Source organism: Pezoporus flaviventris, unplaced genomic scaffold (genome assembly GCF_033815535.1).
Source record: "Pezoporus flaviventris isolate CSIRO_AGI_PZ_B2104156 unplaced genomic scaffold, CSIRO_AGI_Pfla_v1 ptg000011l, whole genome shotgun sequence".
NCBI classification, from domain to species: domain Eukaryota; kingdom Metazoa; phylum Chordata; class Aves; order Psittaciformes; family Psittacidae; genus Pezoporus; species Pezoporus flaviventris.
In genome coordinates this window covers 1,482,257-1,503,245 of record NW_026892559.1, presented here as the reverse complement: position 1 = coordinate 1,503,245, position 20,989 = coordinate 1,482,257, and the positions used below count along the sequence as shown (strand labels likewise).

The 20,989-nt window shown below is 51.5% G+C and overlaps 2 protein-coding genes across 2 annotated transcripts in view; both read left to right on the top strand.

Annotated features, from left to right (window-relative positions):
- The window catches only part of MEI1 (meiotic double-stranded break formation protein 1), a 37,290-nt gene extending 24,062 nt beyond the window's left edge, over positions 1-13,228 (top strand). Inside the window, exons 21-31 of the mRNA XM_061450703.1 lie at positions 878-1,043; positions 2,611-2,715; positions 4,341-4,451; positions 5,022-5,206; positions 6,241-6,322; positions 6,761-6,966; positions 7,693-7,774; positions 10,144-10,250; positions 11,091-11,222; positions 11,578-11,687; positions 13,011-13,228. Of these exons, the coding sequence (XP_061306687.1) occupies positions 878-1,043; positions 2,611-2,715; positions 4,341-4,451; positions 5,022-5,206; positions 6,241-6,322; positions 6,761-6,966; positions 7,693-7,774; positions 10,144-10,250; positions 11,091-11,222; positions 11,578-11,687; positions 13,011-13,056 (1,332 nt within the window). The 3' untranslated portion in view covers positions 13,057-13,228. The remainder of the gene's footprint in view (positions 1-877; positions 1,044-2,610; positions 2,716-4,340; positions 4,452-5,021; positions 5,207-6,240; positions 6,323-6,760; positions 6,967-7,692; positions 7,775-10,143; positions 10,251-11,090; positions 11,223-11,577; positions 11,688-13,010) is intronic.
- A 434-nt stretch (positions 13,229-13,662) lies between these two features.
- Positions 13,663-20,853, top strand: CCDC134 (coiled-coil domain containing 134). The gene is made up of 7 exons (XM_061450701.1): positions 13,663-13,796; positions 17,420-17,537; positions 18,284-18,405; positions 18,610-18,694; positions 18,911-19,092; positions 19,308-19,379; positions 19,702-20,853. Exons 2-7 carry the CDS (start codon positions 17,435-17,437, stop codon positions 19,825-19,827), a joined length of 690 nt encoding a protein of 229 aa, XP_061306685.1. The 5' UTR covers positions 13,663-13,796; positions 17,420-17,434; the 3' UTR covers positions 19,828-20,853.
- The last annotated feature ends 136 nt before the right edge of the window (positions 20,854-20,989 follow it).

Here is a 20,989-nt window from a genome sequence, read left to right as displayed (position 1 = left end):
AGGCAGCAGGCTGTCCTGGCAGACAAAACTGAGACCAGTTTTCTGTTTACTTCCTTCAGCTGTACCATTTGCAATGCAGTAGCTGGGACTACTGGGGGAGGAGAGCCAAGGTGATGCTGACATAATACATCTTGAGATGATCATATTATGTCAGCACTACCAAGCATTTTCTGCCTGATCTTTGTCGAACTGCATCTGTACATGCTGTGCAAGTGAATTTAATGTTAAACACCTTAACAACAAAGGTGTGCCCAAGTTAAGACTAACAGCTGTAGGGTTCAGCTCAGAGGCTCCAGACAGAACTCTGTTGCCAAGAAGCAGGCTCATGGCTGAATGCTGTGTGCATGAGTCCCATTTTCTGAGATTCAATGATTGCTTGTATGGTTCCTGTATGTTTCATGCAGTTCAGCTGTTATGTTGCTAATGCAGATACGAGGCTGCCAGCCTTTTGAAAATAAGTAGCTATGGACTGACTCATAAGTTTGATATTAGGTACGCATCTTTTATATGCAACCTTAGTTTTCCAAACAACAAGGAGAGCAGAAGTGCCAGAAGATCTGTGCTTTTGGAAATAGGGCCCTGGCTTTAGGATCCCATGTGTTTAAAACCTTGCCCTTAAATGTATGCTGCTCAAATGTTTGTGTGCTAGATGGGGGTTACATAGCCACATGCATTCTTTAAACAGGATATTACTCACAGGTGCCTATCAGATGGGAGTCTGTCTGCTTTATTCAGTTCTCTAATCAGGACATACTTCATCTGAACAGTACTTTATTAGTCTGTTTCCCAAGGCACCAGATTAGCATAATGGTATTAAATAGCAGTGACTTCTGCCAAATCAGGGCAGAAAGATAATGTGTGTGCTTCTTCCCTACAGGACCTGGTCTGCTCAAGCTCTGTGGAGGTGGCTTGGAAGGTGTTGATGACTCTAAAGATCTTCCTGGAAAGCTATGACCAAGTCCTTGTCTGTGACCTCCTCCGAAGTCAGTTCCTACAGATTCTGCAGCAGGTGTTGGTAGAGAGCAGCTCAGCGTCCTTACAAGGTGACTGCCCCTCTGTGACTTGGTCTTGCTTTAAGATCAACTAGCAGGCTCAATGGCTGAAGTGATGCACTCTAGGATAAAGCGTTTTTGAAGTGCTGATATAACTTCTGTATGTATCTGCATGAGGAAATTTATGGACAGGACTGCATTGATTTAATTTCCTTTTCCAGAGATTCTTACTTTGAATTGAGAAAGTCTTTTTCTAATTTACGTTGTTCTGGCTTCAAACTGTGGTTGTTAAACTGAGACAAGGTTCTTTTACACCACCTTAAGTGTTCAGGTGGAGAGCTGTGCTGGTCAATCTTCCAGCTTGAGTGGGGACTTAACTAGTGACTGAAGGACATCCTCCTTTTTGCCTCCTCTCTATGCAAAACAGCTTGGTGTGCTGAGTACGCTCAGGGAACAGAGGTTGTTTGAATTATTCATGATATTGATCCCCAGACGGGAACTGTGGCATCAGCAGATCCCATGATTCTGTTCAGTTTCTCAATGAGAGCAGGGTTGTGATGGGGGGAAATCCCCTGTTTTCCCTGCTAGCCCTGGCTGTGGAGTTGGGACTGTTGTCCCATTGTGAAAGGTGCTGTGCAAAGCACCTTGTCAGCTTGAACTGGAACAGGGAGCAGTGCTAGGGTGTCCTTGACTCTCCTAAGGTAGGGGCCCAGAACACCTTTTACTTGTGCCCGTCATGCAGGCACAGATACTTCCAACAGCTCTGCTCTGTTTGGGGTGTTTTGTCATGCAGCAGTTGGGATGGAAGCAATAAGATGGAAAGTATTTTTGCCTTACAACATCAGTAGGCTGGAGAAGAGGGTGGGATTTAAAGCAGGAGCATGGTGAAGCTTGAGGTTACAGCGTTATGAATAAAGAAGGCCATACTGGCATCTTTGGTATTTTGCACATTTGGACACTTGTGGTGTCCTTTTCGCGCTGATCACAGGGTGCCAGGGGTTGTGGGGAGGCAGATTGTCCATTTCCTACTGTGGGAGTCAGATCTATTCCTCCAAACAGCGGGTGATGGAGAGATGACACTGGACTAGAAGAGCTTCTGCAAGATTAGAGCCGTTCTGCTGACACTAATATCCCCAGGTCCAGTTCATACTGCATCTTGAATTTGCTAACCGAGTTCCTGACAGCCCCATCAGAAAGTCAAACTCCAGATATACGCTGGAGACATGACTTCCTTGTCATGTCCTTGTCTTCCTTCCAGCATGCAGGCCGCTGTCTTGGAGGTCTGGGCAGGTAAGGAGGTCTGCATCTCTGTTTGAACAGTAGCCTGCTCTTAGACAAGAAGGTGACCCAACAGTGAGACTCCATCAAGAATATGTTAATATTAAAGACACCTGTAAATGTTTTCTTCTCAAAACTGAAAACTCCTGAGCCTTTGTGAAAACATTTTTTGGAGCTTATATATATATATATATATATATATATATATATATATATTTATATTTTTTTATATATATAATATATATAATATATATATTTATAGATATTTTTATATATATATATATATAAAAAAATGTAAGTTTAGAGTTCACTGCCAACTAGCTGTCTGCACCCTCCTTAGCTAACAGGAACCTGCCTGTTTTGCTGAGCCTCCTTTTCCTGGTGCAGCTGCGAAGCAAGGGTGTGAGGGAGCTGGACAGCACAGACTTCAAGCTGCTTCACCAAGGTGAGTCTGTGCATCTATCTTCTTCCAGAGGTCTTTGATCTGTGTTTGTTAATTGTTCCATAAGATGATATGGGGCTGGCCCTTTGTCCTTTGACAGCAAGCGTACCTTGTGTTACAGTTACGCTTGCTTTGAAATACTTTCATAGCCAGAGCATTGTAAAGAGCCCTGGTTACCAGTTCAGTCAGCAAAACCCAGGTTCTCTTCCTCTTTCTTTTACAATACATTTGTGGTCTGGAACCTCTCAAGGTGGCAAAAGCATTACCCTGGCCATGACATGATTTCAGAGTCTGTGACTGTTGTTGACTTGGCACATGATAGTATTGCTGATGTGCTTCCTGAATCATACCTCTCCATCCACACTTGCTAACATGCTCCTGTGGGGTTCAGGCAGGACACAGGGGTCCCCTTTGAACCTGGGCTTGCCCTGGAGTTCGAGTCCAGAGTATATGGGTCTCAATCAGCTGCAGGACTTGCCTACTCCATGCCAGAGACCTAGAAGTGCAAGTTGTGTCTAATCTAGTGATTCTCACTTGGTAACTTCTCCCTTCTCATTTGCCTATTGGAGGTTCATGTAGGCTGTGAAAAATAGATACCAGGAGGAAGTCTAGCTGATCTGTCCTCTCATCCCTTCCCTGCTCTGACAAATTGATCTCTCCAGCAGGCTTTGAAGGACTATCCCCTTCAATTTAAAATGTTCTGTGTCTTGGGGCTGCCTGTGTTGACCTTGTAAAGGATCAGTGTTCTTCAGACATTCATTAGCCAAGGAAACTGGGGGTGTGGAAGAGCCATATCCTCTTTTTACCTGCCTTTTTAGCTGCTGTGATTTCAGAGAGCTCAGTTGCTCCCAGGAGGCACAAACTCCTTTTGCTCTTGCTTTCTGCTCTGTATTCTACAGCACAACTTTCTCTCTGCACCAGCCACCCCCTTCCAGCCCCACTTAGCTCCGTAGGCTGTGTTCTTCAGGGGCAGGTATGCAGGGCACTCTTCTCTGATGATGCCTATGTGGAACCAGCTTGTAGATGGAAGGGGTGTGGGGAGGTGTGTTGATATGTGGGTTTTGAGAACTGCTTACTCAGACTTTAAGCCCCTCAAAAGGTCTCCTATGACAGTTTTGCTGAGCCCTGCAGTCCTGGCTTTCCTTCCCAAAATCACAGTAAATATTATTCCTAAGTGTTTGGTGCTTAAAACAAACATGGTGTGTTTATTCCTAGTGTGAGCAGGGCTGGTAAGAGTGGAGGGGCACAGTCCCAGTGCCCATTCCCCAGTCTGGTGAGGCACATGGCTGTTTATGGTTGACCTAATATTAGGATCAAACTCACTCTGTGGGAACAGGTAACTTATAGTCTATTGCTCTTGGATACATTATGGCCCAATATGATATATGCCCTTTAATATACCTTTTTCTATTCCTCCCTCTCCATTGTCATCCTCCACTGCAGCATCCAGTCTAAAGCAAACACTCTAAGGCTGATGCCAGTTGCTTTGTCTGTACCATGCTCTGGTTATTTTTACTTCAAGTTTTGTGGCTTTTTTACGAGCCCTGTTCACACCGACCAACTGTTTTCTTGTGCTGAGGTGCTCTGTTATGTTGGTGTCCATGTTATGCACATTCTTTTGTTTGCAGTCAGTAATCTCTGTGGGAAATGCAGGCCAAGGGACACTGACCTCCTGCAGCCATCCTTGAACTTTCTGTACTGGAACCTTCATCAGACAACACCTGGTAGTCAACAGAGAGGTGAGGCAAGATTGTATTGACTGCTAAATTAATCTTAGCGAGGTTGTAGCTGGGCAATCAGACACTGTTCTAACCGTCTCAAGAGGTGAGGTGGATTTTACCCTTTCCAGACACAGCATTAAAGTTAATAAAGACCATTTTGTATTTGGGATGAAGTTTTTTAGCTTGAGGGGTTTGGTTTGGTTTTTGATGACTTCTGATGATTGAGGAATTGGCTGCTGAGAGACAGAAGCACTGTATTTTTCTTATTCATAAAACACAGCAGTGGGGCTTTGGTGCTTTGTTTGAAATGTCCTGTGATTGCCAAAATTAAAAAAACTTGACAATAATAGAGAACAGCTCTAACCAACCTTCCAGCTGTGTTAGCTGAAGGCTGGTCATGTTATTAGGTGGCTGAACAGTCACTTGTGCTGTGGGAAATGAACACCAGTGTAGCTGGACAGCCTTACTCTGATGAGCTGAGGCTGCCTTGCTGCAGCGGGGGTGTGCTCTGCCCTTCTCCTCTGCTTGTCAAGCTGGTTTAACCTGCACCATCCCCTCAGCTGCTCTGATTGTCTCTCTCCCATGCAGCAGTGGCTGTGCTGCTCTCCAACGTGCCCTTGCTCGATCTGCTGCAGAAGGTTTTGGAATGCACCTGGTTGCGGTCCCCTCCGTCCGAACCTGCTGCTTACCTCTCACCTGAGGATGCCTTGCTGTGCTCTGCTTGGCTGCTGGTTGCATCCCTCTTACTTTCTCAGCATCGCTACAATACTGAGGTTAGCACCACTCCAGTGCTCACATCCAGGGAATGGCTAAACCTTAAAACCTTAATTTAAAGAAATCTTCATTACCAGAGGAAAGTGGTTTGCTTCTGCCTGGAATCTGCTTGCCTTGGTTGCTCTTTTGGTTTTGTCCACAAGTTATTCCCTGCTGCACTTCTCCAGCAGGACTGGAAGCCAGCATGTTGCTGGAGTCTGAGACCCAAATCATTGGAGTGTTAGAGGAAGGCAGGAATCCTGGGGAAAAAAGTGCGTACCCAGCCCTCCTGATTCAAATCACTTTACTCTTCAGGACAGAGCAAAATACATGTTAAAGCCTTTCTCAAGGGAAGCCTGGGGGTGGGAGACACAGTTCCCATGTCATAAAGTACTTCTTTGATGCTGAAATGAACAAAAATGGAACAATCACAATCCAAACCTATTATTGGCAAGTAAGTATTCAACAAAAATGGAACAATCACAATCCAAACCTATTATTGGCAAGTAAGTGTTCAATATTAGCAAGCTGTTATGAATGTGGGCAGCTGTCATTGTATTAGATGCTTTGCAGTCCCTCAAGAGAGCTGAACTAAGCTGGAGTTGTCAGCTGATACTGGAATTACAACTTTAAGGGAAGCATTTTCTTGTGCCAACACAAGGGGAAACGTTTATTTTTCAAGTATCTACCCAGGCCTCTGTTCCTCTTGGTGACTGGCTGTGTGGCTAAGGTACAGTTGTGTTTGGTTATGACTGTTCCTGCTACTCCTTGTGCTTGGCACCTGTGTGCAGGGAGTAGTGAGAGTGAGACAGGCAAACAAACTGCACTGTGGTTTGGAAGCTGTCTGGAGCTGGCAGCGAGCGGTGAGTGAAACTTCGGGGCCCACTGACATAACCCTCCCTCCTGGGTCAGACTTCTGAAACCCTGAAGCTGTTCCCTTGTTTTAGAGTGGTCATCATGGGGTAGCATCTAAGGAGTGAATGTATCTCTACTGGAGTTTTTCACCTGGTTCAAAGCAGCACCATTTTTTCTCTTCTCTTTAATTCTTGTCTAGGTTCACCAGACACTCTCTCTAGACCTAACAAAAGTCCTGAATGAAGTCATCTTCAGGAATAAGAAGCCAATCCTGCTGTTAGGTATTTTTCACGTGTTACAGGGATTTGACTGGAAGCAGTTGCTAGTACCATGTTGCAACAAGGGAGAACTGGTGACTATAAATGGGATGGTGGAGGTGCTGGTGGGAATCTGGAAGCTTTGGTCCACTTAGCTGTGGGAGTCTGTAACCAGTGGTGAGAAAAGGCAAAAGTCTGGAGCTCTGAGTTTCGACCAGTCTTCCTTGGAAGTTGGTAATGACATCTGGAACCAAGCGTGAACTGGAATGGTGTCTTACAGGGAGGAGATGAACAAAGGGTTGTCATTCCTGTCTGCAGCTGCCAGCAGCTGCTGGGCAACTCTGGTGGGCCTTAAGCCCATATTTTCTCTTTACCCTCTCCCATGCTGTTGCACAGGCACCAACACACAGGGTAGGGGAGTGGAAAACACTGACACAAACTAATAAGCAGCTCCCTGTCTAGTGAGCATCATGCAGTTCCTGAGAGCTGTCCTGCGACAGAACTTCTCCTCCTCCCTGCTGGTGATCATTGGTCAAAGCACAGCCCAGGCTACTACACAACCACAGCCACCATCACTGCAGGATGCTGCTTTGCACCCCCTCATCCCACAGCAGGTCTTCTTGCTTGTTGCCAGTCTGCAGAACCTTCTGGTGCATGTCCAGTTGAAGGTATATAACATACGACTTTTGGAACAACACCAGTGTTGGGTTTCAAGCAGGTACACTAACCTGAGGAGAAACCACCCTGTTGCAGAACCTAAGGGGTTGCCTGTTCGGGTTTCTTTTTTCCCCTTCTGTTTGCATTTTCCACCCCTTACAGATATGCAATGAGAAGGAGGGAAAATGTTCTTGCTGCAGCATGGTGCAGTGAGAAAGAAGGTTAATCAAGCTATGCAGTACTCCCTGCTGCTGAACCGGATAGCTGAAATTCTGTGTACTAACGATCTCTGTTTTCCCATCTCCTGCTCTGCAGGGATGCCACATCCACAGGGACAGAGGTGGGGAAAGTGTAACAAATCCCAGTCCCTCCCCCACTCCCCTGGCAAGGTGCTTTTCAGGGTAGTACACCAGTGTGCATGTAACTTGTTCAAGTGATGTTGGGCTGCAGGGGTAGTACATCAGTTTACATTTAACTCTCTCAAGTGATGTTGTGCTCACATCTTTATTCTTTGGAGGCTGTTACTTAATCTCAGAATAAGTAGTCGTGCCTTTGTCTGGTTCCTTGATGTGACAGATCATTTGCAGCGCGTTGTGAAGGAGATGAAAGGTGTTATTTGCCTGTGCTGCATGCTCTTCAGATCCTGCCACTTAATGAATTTTCCTCTGGCAATAGCTGTTGACTGTTCGGGGTTTTATTTTCTTCTTCTTCTTTTTTACCCTGTCTTGGTATTCCAGAAGGACTTGCTGCTCTCTCAAGCCATGGTTGCCTGCCTGGAAACTCTAGTGGAATACCTGTATGAGAAGAACCAGGATGTTGGTAAAGTCTTCCTGCTCCTTCTTCTCCTGGGTTTCCCTCCTGCAGTTATTTTGAGCTCTTTGATCTCCATCCAGTAGCACCCTGAAGCAGATGCTTAATGAATTTATGCCCAATAAGAAAAATAATTTGGATGCCTAAAGTTAATCATGTGCTTTGTAGGATGAAATCACAATGGCTAGCTCCCCTGTAGGCATGAGCCATCACTTTTGGTTCTGAACACCAAGATGCTTTCCAGAAGGAAAATAGTCATTCCCTACTAAGAGTGAAAGGTTTAGCAATGGAAGTGGTATAGGAATAATTAGTCACTTCCAGGCCAATTGTAGCAAACATTCAGACCATAAATACAGGGGAGGTAGGATCTGAATATGATGTGTGTTCCACACCAACAGCGCTGGTCACATTTTGGCCCGAGGGGAGGGGAGAATAGGAAGGAAAGCTGGAGATTCTAGATCTCCAGGGGCAAATGCAGACCTTGGTTTCCAGAGTCCGTGTCAGACCTGAGGTATGCCAGATTAGCAATATAACATAATATGACAGCGTCGTGCAGTTGGTGGGGAGAACAGACTCTTCTGCTTATTGTCAGCCTCCTGCCATGAAGTCCAGGTGCTGGCTCTGACCTTAAACCAGACAAAGTTCTCTGTACCCTGACCTGTTCAGTTATTTAAACATTAAGAGAGCAGATGGAGCGAATGAACACCTGACAAAAGGGATACTGGTGGGAGAGAGAAATAATAGAATCCCAGACTGTTTTGGTTGGAAGAGACCTTAAAGTTCATCCGGTTGCAGCCCCCAGCCACAGGCAGGGACACCTTTCACTAGAGCAGGTTGCTCCAAGCCCCATCCAACCTGGCCTTGAGCACTGCCAGGGATGGGGCAGCCACAGCTTCTCTGGGCAACCTGAGCCAGTGCCTCAGCACCCTTATTTATTCCTAATATCTTATCTAAATCCTCCCCTCTGTCAGTTTAAATCCATTCCCCCTTGTCCTGTCACCACATGCCCTTGTAAAAAACCTCTTTCCAGATTTCTTGTAGCCCTTTTAGGCATTGGGAACTGCTCTAAGGTCTCCCCGGAGCCTTCTCTTCTCCAGGCTGAACAAGTCCAACTCTCTCAGCCTGTCTCCATAGCGGAAGTGGTTGAATGAAGATGTGATGCTGCAGATGAATGACAGGCAGGAGCTGAAGGGAGGCTATTAAAGGGCTAGGTTTAAAAAAAAAACCACAAAAAGTGCCATGTTCTTGGGAGGTTCTGCTGATCTGGGATCAAATAAATGCAATGCTGCTTCAGCAAGGGCTGAACCTCGCACTCTGGCTGCTTAAATGCTTTCTGTAGTGCAGAAGATTGCAACAGCGGTAACAGAAGTCTCCTTATTCCAAGCAGAATAAGGGTCAAAGCTATGTTTGACTGAAAGAAGTGAGAACACTGGAAAAAGCGTGGCTTGGACTCTGCCTCCAGGAGTTGTCTCATTTGAGGCTTTCTAAAACACTCTCTTGGCCCAGAGATTTTTCCAGATGTGCAGAGCAGGTTCAGTGCACAGTGCTGGTGCTTTCTCATTTCCATCAGCAAAAAGATACCCCCCAAATATTTTACATGATTTTTTAGAGTTGTTTCTCCGATAGGAAAGAGTTTTGTACTGCTAATAGGGAGGTTATGTGACTGTCAGTGGCAAAGGGACTTTCTAAAACTGAGTTGCCGTGGTTGAACATGTTGTATCAGCTGACCTGTTGTAGCTGTCCATTCCCTGCTCCTATCTGCAATAAATACAAGGTAGTAACACTTTATTCAGTGAGACTTTATGCTGTTACAGACAGTGACCTTGAGCCTTAATCTCTGTCCATCAGATAGGTTCTTTATTAAGAACTTTACTGCTTGTTTGCATTGCAACCATCAGCCTGTCTGGTCCCCATAGTGTGCACTCTGATGCAGATACAAGCTCGATTTGTGTTAAAGGCCTTTCTTCATTCCCCAAAGGGTACTCTGCAGCTAAATAAAACCAGTGGTCAGGAAACTTGTCCTCATATTGAAACCAGTGGGTATTATTTTTAAAACCCTGGGCTAAAGATATCCCCCAAGTATTTTATGACATGAACCCCAGGAGAAGGTTTCTCTTCCTATACCAGCACGAAGATGGACAAAATGTATTTTCTGCTTTAAAAAGCTTTTAAGCTTTTGTCCTCAAAACTAAATTTTTGCCCAGAGAGTGTCAGATTAACAAGCAAGAACAGAGCAAAATATCCCCTTAGTGTTTCACAGCATGGGGTCTAGAAGAGAAACCTTGGGGTCAGTGTTGAAGACTGTCCTTACCCGTGTTCGAGCCTGTCACTTGGCTGATTTTAGAGCTGTCTTTGATTGGCTGCTTCTTCTCTCCCAGCTCTACATGTGGCTTCCCAGCCCTGGCATCGATTCCTGCTCTTCACACTACTTGACGGGGGCCAGAAGTCCTTTCTGCAGCCAGAAGTGCTCAGGCTGATGACGCTGGTGAGCAGGGAAGAGCAGGCAGTTCTCCATTTTCCCCACGATGTTGGTACAGTGCATGTGGATCAGTTACTGGAACTTGCCCCCTATGCACACACAAGTCTCAGATACTGCTGAGGCTTTGTCTGGCACTATATTTGTGCCCCATAATAATGATACTTTGAAGTGAACTTCCCTTCCACACCCTGCAGAAACTGACTGCTATCAGCGAGCAGGTCCTGTTCTTCTGGTGTTTGTAGCACTTATTTATAATGCCTAGGACCCCTGGGGAGGAGAGGGGAAACTTGCAGAGAGCATGTAACTGCTGTTACCAGTCAGAGAGCATGCTGCAGCTCTCTGGAGCGCAGATTCTGCTCAGCCTCACAGCTTGTCTCCCCATCTTTGGCCTCACAGATCTGACTGCTTAGAGCAGAGAGTTACCACAATCTACTACCCTGCTGTACATGGGGCCTGCAAAGAGAGGGAATGTGGTCCTGCCCAGCAGAAATACTGAAGTAAAGCCCTCATGACAGTGGATGAGAGGAATGGGTTATTAATGTGAACCTTCCCTCTCCAAATACAAGATGGGTCTGTGAATATTTGCTATTCTTATTTCACTTTTAAAAGGTTACCTGATTAATTTCAGTTCCTTACCTAAACCAAAATAAACGTGGTAATAAATCAGAGCACCATCAACACAGGTATTTGCCCTGCTTCTGGGAGAAGTGGTGTAAAAATCAGGCCAGGGGATAAGGTACTGCAGCATCTCATGAAATAGAAGAGGTCTTTCCAAGGACCTGAGTCACTGTTGGAGTCTGTAGATCTTTCGCTGTTTAATGCCTCTATTTTTCTCCTTTGTTGAAGTTTCTGAGATATAAAAGCAGCAATATTATTTCTCAAAAAGAAATTAGCCAGATTCTCCAGGAGGCAGCAGAAGCCAACTTGGCAGAGCTGCCTGAGGCCACATCTCATGCTCTTTGCCTCTTCCTTTGTCAGGTAAGAGAGCAGTGACTACCTAGGAAAATGAAAAGGGAATCCCTAGGGGCTTGCTTTAGCCTTTTGATGTGGAGCCATAAACTTCCTTTTGAGGAGGTTATAGTAAGATGAAGAGGAGTCCTGCAGCTGCTAGCTTGGCCTACAGCCTTGAGTGTCCAGAAGAATTGGAAAGCGAGTGATGCCAGCAGCTGCCTAAACTGTGTCATCAGATCAGGTGGCCCCTTAATTCTCCCCTGGATCAAAGTTTGAAGGTCTCACTGCTGTCTGTGGAGATGAGGGAGGGAAGGAGGGATGAAGGAACAAGCCCAACAGTCTGCTGTTGGTCTGGAAATCATTTTTTCTTATGACTGCTCAGATTCAGAGCAGTCAGTTCCAGGTGGAGCCAGTGCAGGCAGGGACCATTCAGACCTTGCTGGAGCGCCTTCTGGGACAGAGGACCACATCTCTAAAACATCAGGACATTGTGTATCCTTTGCTGGGCAAGATGCCTCTGGTAGGGGATGGGAGAGTGGTAGGTGAGACAGAGGGAAGAGATACTTGATCTGCTGCTCCTTCCCTTGTTCCAGCTGAAGGAAAACAGAATTGGAAAAACTCAGAGTGGTTGTTACACTTGGCTAGCTTTGGGATTAAAGACTTCATCATCCCTAAATTGAGAGGACATTTGGGAAATAAGGAGACATTTGAGATGAAAGATGGGTCTCTGTGCTGGGATTGCATTCACCTACATGGCAGAGTGGCCTGAGAAAGGGGAGCAGGCTGGGGAGCCTGGGACTTCAAAGCAGTAACGATCTGATATTGATTTCCCTGGGGATGAACAATTACTTAACCCTGTCTGTGTGCTACCTGGTGCAGTATGCCTGTGGAGTCATGGAAACCCAAAGATGATTTGAGCACTTGCAAAGGACAGTGAGCATTCAGAAACCACTAAGTTACCGAATTGTGTTCTGCTTGGCCTTAGAGTCCCCTGCTGAGAACTGAATCCTCCTCTGCTCCAGGGATGTAAGTAGGGGCTGCCCCCAGATTACTTGTGGAGAGAGACAGAGCCTGAGGCAGTATCTGTTTAGTTCTCAAACTGCTTTTGCCTTCCTCTTTTCATCACACCTCATTGCCTCAGACAGATGGCAGTGATGGAGGTGGCCGCAGCAGGGATTTCCTGTTGGGGTGGGGACTTCCTCCTCTGCGGGACACCTTCATCAGCCATGTGCAGGCGATGTGGTGGGTGAGAGGTGTTTGTCATCTGCAAGGAGCAGCTTGTCCTTGTGCTTACCCCCAGTGTGATGCTACCACTCTGTGGTGGGACGCTCGGAGCACAGGTTGTCCAGATGGAGACCATCCAGCCCCGTGAAGTTCCTCTCCACTGCATCTGCTTGTCTGCATGGGGGTGAGGGAAGGTGAACGGGAGGTCACATTACATTGCTCAAGTTGCTTCCTGTTTCTGGCTTTTCTTATGAAGAAGCCTTCAAATCTCAGTTGTTAGGAAGGGGTTTGGATGTGCTCCAAGTGCAGCCATAGTGGCTACCTGAACAGTCATGTTCTGGAAGTCAAAATCATCTGGTCAAAAATAAGCTTTGACATCAGTTGTGACAAAGGAACTTCCTTCAGGCTCACTGAAACACTGGTGTTTCTCGTACATGTTGGCAGTGGGGTGGGTGTTCCATGGCTTGGGAGAGGTTTGGTTTAGTAATGAAACCCTTCTGTCAGCACTATGTCAAATGTGGGAATTCCCATGGCATGGTGGAGTTTCAGCTATGCCTTCCATTCAGTTTCCACTCATGCCATCAATGACAGATGCCTGGGAGGTGTGGCAGTGTCCCTATCACACATTGGAGACTGAGATGAAAAGATGTGGTGCACCCAGCCAGAGGAACAAGGCAAGAATGGAACAGGACACTCCATCCCGTCATTTATTTCCAGTGAGAAGCAGAGAGGAGATGGACAGAAGTCATGTGTAGTTCATTCTCAGAAAAAGGTTTGTTGAAAATCGTTTATAAAGCCAAGTTACTGAACTGCCTCTTCGTGTCCTTTTCTTTGTGGGATACGGCTTAGTTGATGCTCTTCAGTTACCGGAGCACGGACCTTCCTGGTGCAAGCGTTGCCATCGGGGGATGCGAGTGCAGTGGAAGATGCTCCCTGCTCATTCGCCTTAGTTGGCGGTGCTGCGGGTTCCTCTGGACTGGCTAGGGGTGCTGGGGTGCTCGGTCAGACCCCCCGGCTGGGGGCAGACGTGCTGCTTGTCCCACTGGGAAGAGGAGACTTCTTCCAGTTCACTGCTGGTCCCTCGGGCAACATCCCCGCACCGCCGCTTGCCTGTTGCCTCCTGTAAGTGCCCCACTGGGGCTCTAACTAACGCGGCTCCCTCCCCTGCAGAGCCGGGGGGGGACCCTCCAGCCCCGGGTGAGAAGACAGAGGGACGCGCCTCCCTCCAGCCCCGTCGGGGCCGGTGCTGGGGCGGAGCGGGAGCTGAGGAAGTGACACGGCGGGGCGGGGCGGGGCTGGGCAGCGGCGGCAGCGGCATGGCAGCGCGGCGGGCGTGAGCGCCGCTCCCGGCACCGGTACCCGCTACCCGGCCCGCAGGTGAGGGGCCCGGCCGCACCGCGCCGCCGTACGGAGCAGCGGGGAGCCCTGCACTGCCCTGCCCTGGCCTGGCCTGGCCTGGCCTGGCCGGGGGGGGTCTCAGCGGGGCCGGGGGGGCTGGGGCAGGCCGGGGTCTGCGCTGGAGCACGGCGAGCGGGCAGGCGGTGGCCGCAGCGCCCCGGGGACACCGCGGAGGGAAGGATGGGGGGAATCCGCCCGTGCCGCCAGCGTGGCCGAGCCGCGGGTCCCGGCTGTGCTCCCGGCCGGAGGGCTCTGCCGCTGCCGCCCCTCGCTGGGGCTGCGTGAGGAGCACAGCGGCGGCAGCACCGGGAGGCAGCTTTCCTCTCCTCTCCGTCCTGTCCCGTCCCGTCCCGCGGGTTTGCACTCTGCGGTGTGCTGCCTGCTGCGGCCGCTTGACACGGCTCTGTGGGGCTTCCCCACAGCGCGGCCAGGTTGTCTTGGCTAATCCCATTTCAACATCCCTATCCCCGTGTGCTTGCCGTTACTTTCAGCCATGCTTGAAAGAGAATCCCCATCTCCCGCGGGGTGCTGCTGCTGACCCCCTCCTGCGGGATGGGAGGCACGATCCGTGCCCGTTCTGGATGGAAATCACAGCAGCTCGCTGGGTGCTTAACCCCAGCTGGTGTCCATCCCTGCGGTAGATGAGCTGTGGGTTTGGCAGTGAAGGGACTTTGGAGGGAAGCAGGTGTAAACGGCTTGTTGTTTCACTGAAGCAGCCGATTGTGTTAGATGTGTCTGTCTCAGCAGAAGTGGTCTGAGCAGCCTGTGTTTCTCTTCCAAGGCTTTTGGTTCAGCTGTGACAAGAGAGTGATCCTCATCTGGTTGATGGAGGAGCAGCTCAGGGATGGATTCGTGGGGTGGGGAGTTTTCATCCCTTGTTTGTCCACGGCGTCCTCCTGGGGTGAGCTTCACGGTGGTGCTTTTACCCCTGCAGAGGGGAAAGGGTGTCCTGCAAATTGTTTCTCCTGGGAACCCGAGTGTGGGAGCGTGGCTCTGCCTGGTGAGCTCATTAAGCGAATAAATCCCAGCGATGCTCGGCTCAGATGGGGCTCCTGCAGGAGATTTTATAAAGTCATTAAAAACATTCTAATGGAAAATACTAACCATCTATAACACAGCATCTGTTGTCGTCTCTGTGGAAAAACACATCTAAATTAAGAGGATGGGAGACAACGGAACAGACTGGTGGGCTTTCTGCCGAAATAACCTGTTGGCCAGGGCTGCGAGGGGAATGTTGGTGGGAACTCCTTCCCATCTGTAGCATCAGGAGAGGCCCTGGCTCCCTAGAGTGCTCTGGGAGCGCCAAGCAGAGCTGGCTTTGACAGGGATTGGTTTAAGGAGGGAAGAGAGGAGCAGCTCTGTCCTGTTTCTGTTCTCTCTTACCCCTCAGAGCATGTGAAGACACGAGGGGAAAGCATGGAGGAGTATCTGCAAGAAGCTTTGGCATCCCTGTGCTTACCCAGTCCAGCCTTGAATGCCCTCTGCTACTAAAATGGGGTGAAGCAGGAAGGGCAGTGACAGGGAATGAACTCAAGCTGGTGCCATGTGGGACCATCAGCCTCACTTACCCTATGGAGGGGGGCAACAACTGGCTCCTATTTGACTGTCATGGGGCTGTTTCAGCCCTGATGGATGATGGCAGTAGCTTTGATGTGAGAACAAGTGTCGGCAGGGAGGGGGTCAGATGGAAAGGTGATGGGCAGCTGTATGGCATGGTTCACTGGTCCGCTTCTTCCAACCTGGTCCCATGGCACGATCTGCAGGACTGCTGAGGAGGACTTTTAAAGCCATTAAAACATCCTTATTGAGCACATTATCCATCCATCCTGCTGTATCCTCTGTCATGTCTCTGGAAAAGCCTGTCTCGAGGCTCGGGGGCTGCCAGGCAGGCTGGTGGGATTCCAGCTCCAGCAACCAGCTGGCTGGCAGCTGCTTCGGCTGAGAGCCGTGCTTTGTAACCGGGGCACGCGGCCAGCCCGGCTCTCGCGGCCACGTGTTGGATGCGGGGCATGCGGGGTCCCAGAGCAGTCACACTTTGTGCTTTGAGCCGCTGCTCTTCCTCCTCCTAAGAGCCTGGGAGGGAGCGAGCAGCTGTGGGGGGCTCTGCAGAAGGGGGCACCCCTAGCCCCTTGCTGAGCCAGGCCTTGGCCCTTGTGTCATGGGTTTTGGCAGCGTGAAGCAGCCTCTTGGAAGCTGACCAGGCTGGTGGGTCTAGCAGAGCATCTGCCTGCCCCGGCTGGAGGATCGGTCCCCACAGCCTCGGCTTTGTGGCCTTTCAGGGTGGCTGGAATATACTGTCAGTGGACAGAGGGGACGGACCCCAGGCCTGGTGTGGGAGGCTTGTGCTGCTGTCCTGGCTCTGCACTGCATCCAGAACACAGGGTGTGATGCTGAGCCTTTCTCTGTAACGCTGGTTGTAGTTACTCTGATCTGTTCCCTTGCAGGGGTGCTGCCTGTTGCAAAGCACAACAGCAAAGTAACGCAGAGGGTTTCTTATGTTCTCCTGGCGATGTTTCCCTGTCTGTGCTGGGCGTACAAGGGCCCTTGGCTCAGCTCATTGGGAGCTGCCACTACTCCTTGTGGGGCTGGGAGAGCAGCCGGTGCTGCAGCTTTGCCTCGCTCCTGGGCCTGAGGCTGGACAGACTTGCGAGGAACCGCCTGGATCCGGTGTGGCGAAGGGATTTGTTTGTGTTCCAAGGAGAGAGGCTCGGCCGCGCAGGGGAGCGCGGGCTGAGGAGCGGAGCAGGTGTCAGGGTGGGCAGTGCTCGTGGCCTTACACATCTGCCTCCCTTGGGAGCAGGAGGCGGCTGGGGGATGCTGTGAGAGCGCTGCTGCTGCTCCCATAATTGCCGGTGGCCACCGCTTGGGAACCCCATCCCTGTGCACAGGCTGCCCCGAGTCCCACCGCCTGCAGGCTGAGGCGCTCCTCTCCTTTGCAGGGTCTAGGCTATCCCTAGAGTGCTTGCTCTCAAGGACCTTCTCTTGTAGCATCTCTTCTTTGTGTTGTCTGAGGGACCCTCCTGGCTGGGAGCAGCTCAGTCCGGCCGTATTCCTGCAGAAGGGAGGACGTGCGTGGGGAGAGCTGCCACCAGGTCACCCGACTGCTGCTTGTCAGTGTGGGGCCTGCAGCTGGCACCTGGCTTGCAGCAGGGGGAAGGGTCCAGGTACCAGCACCCCGAGAGCTGGAGATGGCTGAGGTGGCCAAGCCATCAAGGTGCTTGAAGGAGAGGTAGACTGGAGCCCCTTGGCAGCCCTCCTCCACCTTCGGCCCTCCTGCTGCAGCTGCTGGGCTCCTCCGACTTGCAAACCCAGCAAAAAGCCAGTGTTATTTTTGGGAGAAGGGGTAGGGCTCCGCTTTTGTGCTGGGTCAGTGCTCAGCCAGGCCCCTGGGGGCCCAGCCAGCAGTGGAGGCAGGCAGAGGAGGGCTGGCTGCAACACAGCCGTCACCCTGCTCTGGCCACTGTCTCCCTTGAGCCCCTCATGGGGACAGGGGAGAGGCAGGCGAGGACCCTAGAGCCAAGGGCAATGTGCTGTCGGCCCTGAGGGGCTCCTGTGGCTGTGGTAAGTCTCCTCACTGGGTCTGTTGGTCTGTTCCATTGCAGGCTGTGGCAGCTGACATGGATCTTCTCTTCCTTTGCCCTGTCCTGCTGGTGCTGCTGCTGTCCCGGGGCAGCTTCACTGACCTGGAGAAACAGAGGGTGGACTCTGGCTTGGAGATCTGTATCCTTCTGCACAGCCTACCCCTCCTGTCCTGTGGATGCACCGTGCCTGCTTGGGGCTGCAGGGAGAGGGGCAGAGACCACCGGAGGAGGGGCAGGATGGAGGGAGAGGGAGGACCCAGAACCACTGAGCAGTGGTCTCATTGCTCGTTGTTCCTGGGTTTGCACACCAAGTGCCTGACTCCGTGCGGGAGCAGAGATGGGTTTTTCAGTGGTGTTCTCCCGTGCACAGTGCTTTTCCTGTTCACTCCAGCATCCTGGGTGCTGAGCACGTTTCCCAGTCTGCTCTTGGGATGGCCAGAGGGGTGGCAGAGCATGCCTGTGCCTTGGGATCACTGGCTGGGATAACAGGACTTGGACTCCTCTGTGCCCCAGACGTTTATTGCCCACAAGGAGATGGGGTAATGCAGGCCCTTCTTAGCATATGGCAGCATCCCCTGGTCAACAGGTGAGGTATGAGAAGATGTGTGCTTGTTGACACATATATGAGGAAGGTGGGAGCTGATCTTCCCCTTCCGCTGTCAGCCAGTGTCTGGCGAGTGGAAAGCTCCCCACGAGCACCCAGTGCTGTTAACTGTCCCACTGGGATGTCTGGGCACAGGGGCTCACTGGAAAACTGTGTTTCATCCTGGCTTAGGCACTGCCCCATCCCTCAGGCACCCCATGGGGTGGTGCTGGGTGCCTGGCTGAGGGAGATGGCGGGAGCGTGGTGGGAATGTGCCGGTGGTGCCCTTGACGACGGTGCAGATAAGAAGCTGTTTGAGGTGAAGCGCAAGGACCAGATGAACGCGCTGAAGAACCTGATCGAGCTCAATGACATCAACCAGCAGTACAAAATCATTGACATCATGCTCAAGGGACTCTTCAAAGTGAGCCACAGCACCCTCTGGGCTCAGTGTGCCGTGGGGCTGGGGAGGACCGGGGGGTTATGTGGGGTCAAAGAGAAGAGCTGGGTGCGATTTAGCTCCTGCAGGGAGGATGCTGTGGGGCTTCCAAGTGGGGCAGTTGGGGCCGCACCCCTGGGGTACAGGGAAGGGCAGGCAGAATGGGGCAGTAACTGAGGGCTCTGTCAGGTGCTAGAGGACTCCCGGGCTGTGCTCATCGCTGCCGACGTGCCTCCCGATGGACCATTCCCTCAGGATGAGAAGATAAAGGATGGTAGGTGTCCTCCTCTCCTTACCCCCTCCCTTTCCTAGTGCTCCGGTGCACTGCTGCCATTCCTCCTGAGAGCCCTGTTTACCCAGACCAGACCTGGGCTGGTCTCTGTCCATCAGGGACCTTACTGCTGTCTCTCTGACCCGGGCAGCCTGCCCGCTTGCCCTCACCAGTGGGATGGGGCTCGTGTGCCGATGGGGCTGGTGGCTCTCCCCACAGCGTACTCCCACGTGGTGGAGAACACGGCCTTCTTTGGGGACGTCGTCCTGCGCTTCCCCAAGATTGTGCACCACTACTTTGACCGCAATTCCAACTGGAACAGCCTCATCCGCTGGGGCATCGGCTTCTGCAACCTGACAGGCGTGTTTGAGCAGGGACCCCACTCCCAGGTCCTGGGGCTGGTACGGCTCCTGATCCCTTCCCTGCTGCTGGGGCTGGGGGGGTGTGAGGTTTTGGGGATCAAAGGAGGGCATGGGGAGTGTACCCCATGTCTGAAGGTTGTCCTTGGGCTGAGGGATGAGGAAGAACATGGAGGGGGCTGGTGGGGAAGAAGAGACCATGGGGGGGTGCAGGTAGGAGCCACCACTTCCCGACGCAGTCTCCCTTTGCTCCACAGATGGCTCAGGAGCTGGGTATCAGTGAGAAATCGCCCGATTACCGCAATCCCTTTAAAGTGGACCACTCCGAGGTGAGACAGAAATGCCGCCAGCTCACCCCATGGGCTTCCCTGTCCCAGTTGGTGGCTAGGTGGGGAGCGGCCGAAAACCCCATCACAGAGGAAGCGTGGTTGAAACATGCCTGTCAAATTCCCCTGCTGGGCTGTGGTCAGCTTGGGGCATGTGCTGCCATCTCCTCTCTTGTAGCCCATGGGAATGTTGGGACCCCATTCCCCTTGTGCCGTGTTCAACCTCAGCCCCCTGGCCCTGCTGGCTTCAGCAGGTTTGGAGTGGTTGTGCCTCTGGGAGGGTGCGGGGGCTCCCCCGTGCTGACCCCTCGCTGTCACCCCACAGTTTTTCCCCAGCGCGGACACCTTCCAGAAGGCGCTGCGGGAGGAGGAGAAGCGGAGGAAGAAGGAGGAGAAGCGGAAGGAGATCCGCAAGGGCCCACGCATCTCCCGCTCGCAGTCGGAGCTGTAGCTCCCTCTCGGTGGCCTCGTCCCGGTGCCCGGTGATCACTTTCCGTTTGTGCCGTGGGGTTTTGTTTCATTGCCTTTCTCTTTGGTTCAGCCAGGGCTGGGTGGCAGTGCTGGTGGGTTGCCCCAGTGGGGCTGAGGGGGGCTGACGTGGGGTTCCCCTTCCCCAGAGCCAAAGCACAATCAGGAAGGCAGTGGCGCCATACCCATGGCATGTGGGGAAGTAGGGCGAGGGAGAGCCGGGGGATCCCCCCCCCTCCACAGCACGCCCCGCACTGAACGTGCCTCCTCCGTCATGGTGGGCTGGGGAGCGTGTCACACCAAACAGCCTCATGAGCAACGCTGCTTCGCTCAGTTTTGGGGTGGTTCTTTTTTTGGTTAGACTGGTGATCTCATTGGCACCCCCACCCGGTTATACCTGGTCTCTGCCCAGCCGCTACCTCTGCCGGAGCAGCTCTTCCCTCTTCCCGGTGCCTGTTTCAGCAAGCAACGTGTTTCATCCGTCAGCTGTCGTTGGAAAGGCTGACGGCATCTGTTCCTGGCCCAGCAACATCCTGCTCTCCTGGGCGGGCATTCCCAGAAGGGAGGCAAACGTGGTGAATCGTTGGAAAGGAGGGATTTCAGTTCTTTGCCTTCTTTGCAGCTGATGGGTGCGCATAGTGCAGGTACCGCTGACGCTGATGGTGCTGGGGAGCCAGCCCCGAGCCCTGTGAGCCCGTCCTCCCACCCATAGTGTCTGGGCTGCAGGGGGATCAGAGGCAATGGCCTGGCCTTGGGACCCTGCACAACAATCCTGTGCTTTCCCGTGGTTGCTGATGAACTGGCAGCAGGCGAAGCTCTTGCAGAGGGACTGTCCTCGAGAAGCAGTTGCTCTGTGCCTGCCTGGGGCACCACGGCCTTTGGGAAGGGGGGAACGTCCTGAATGTTTAAGCGTGGAGTCAGGTCTGTCCGGCTGGGGGTTGGCAACGGGTGCGTGTTTTGTTTTAATGGAATAAACTTGACTTTATTTTTTTTGTATTAAGTAAAAGAAGGTTGGCTCTTGCTCCTCTTCCTGGTGAGAGCCGGAGTGTGCCGGAGGGCGGCGGGTCAGGCCCCTCAGGAGACGGGGGTCCGTGAGGAGCTGCTGAGGGAAGGAGGTGCCAGCGGGGCGGGATCCCCATCACCGC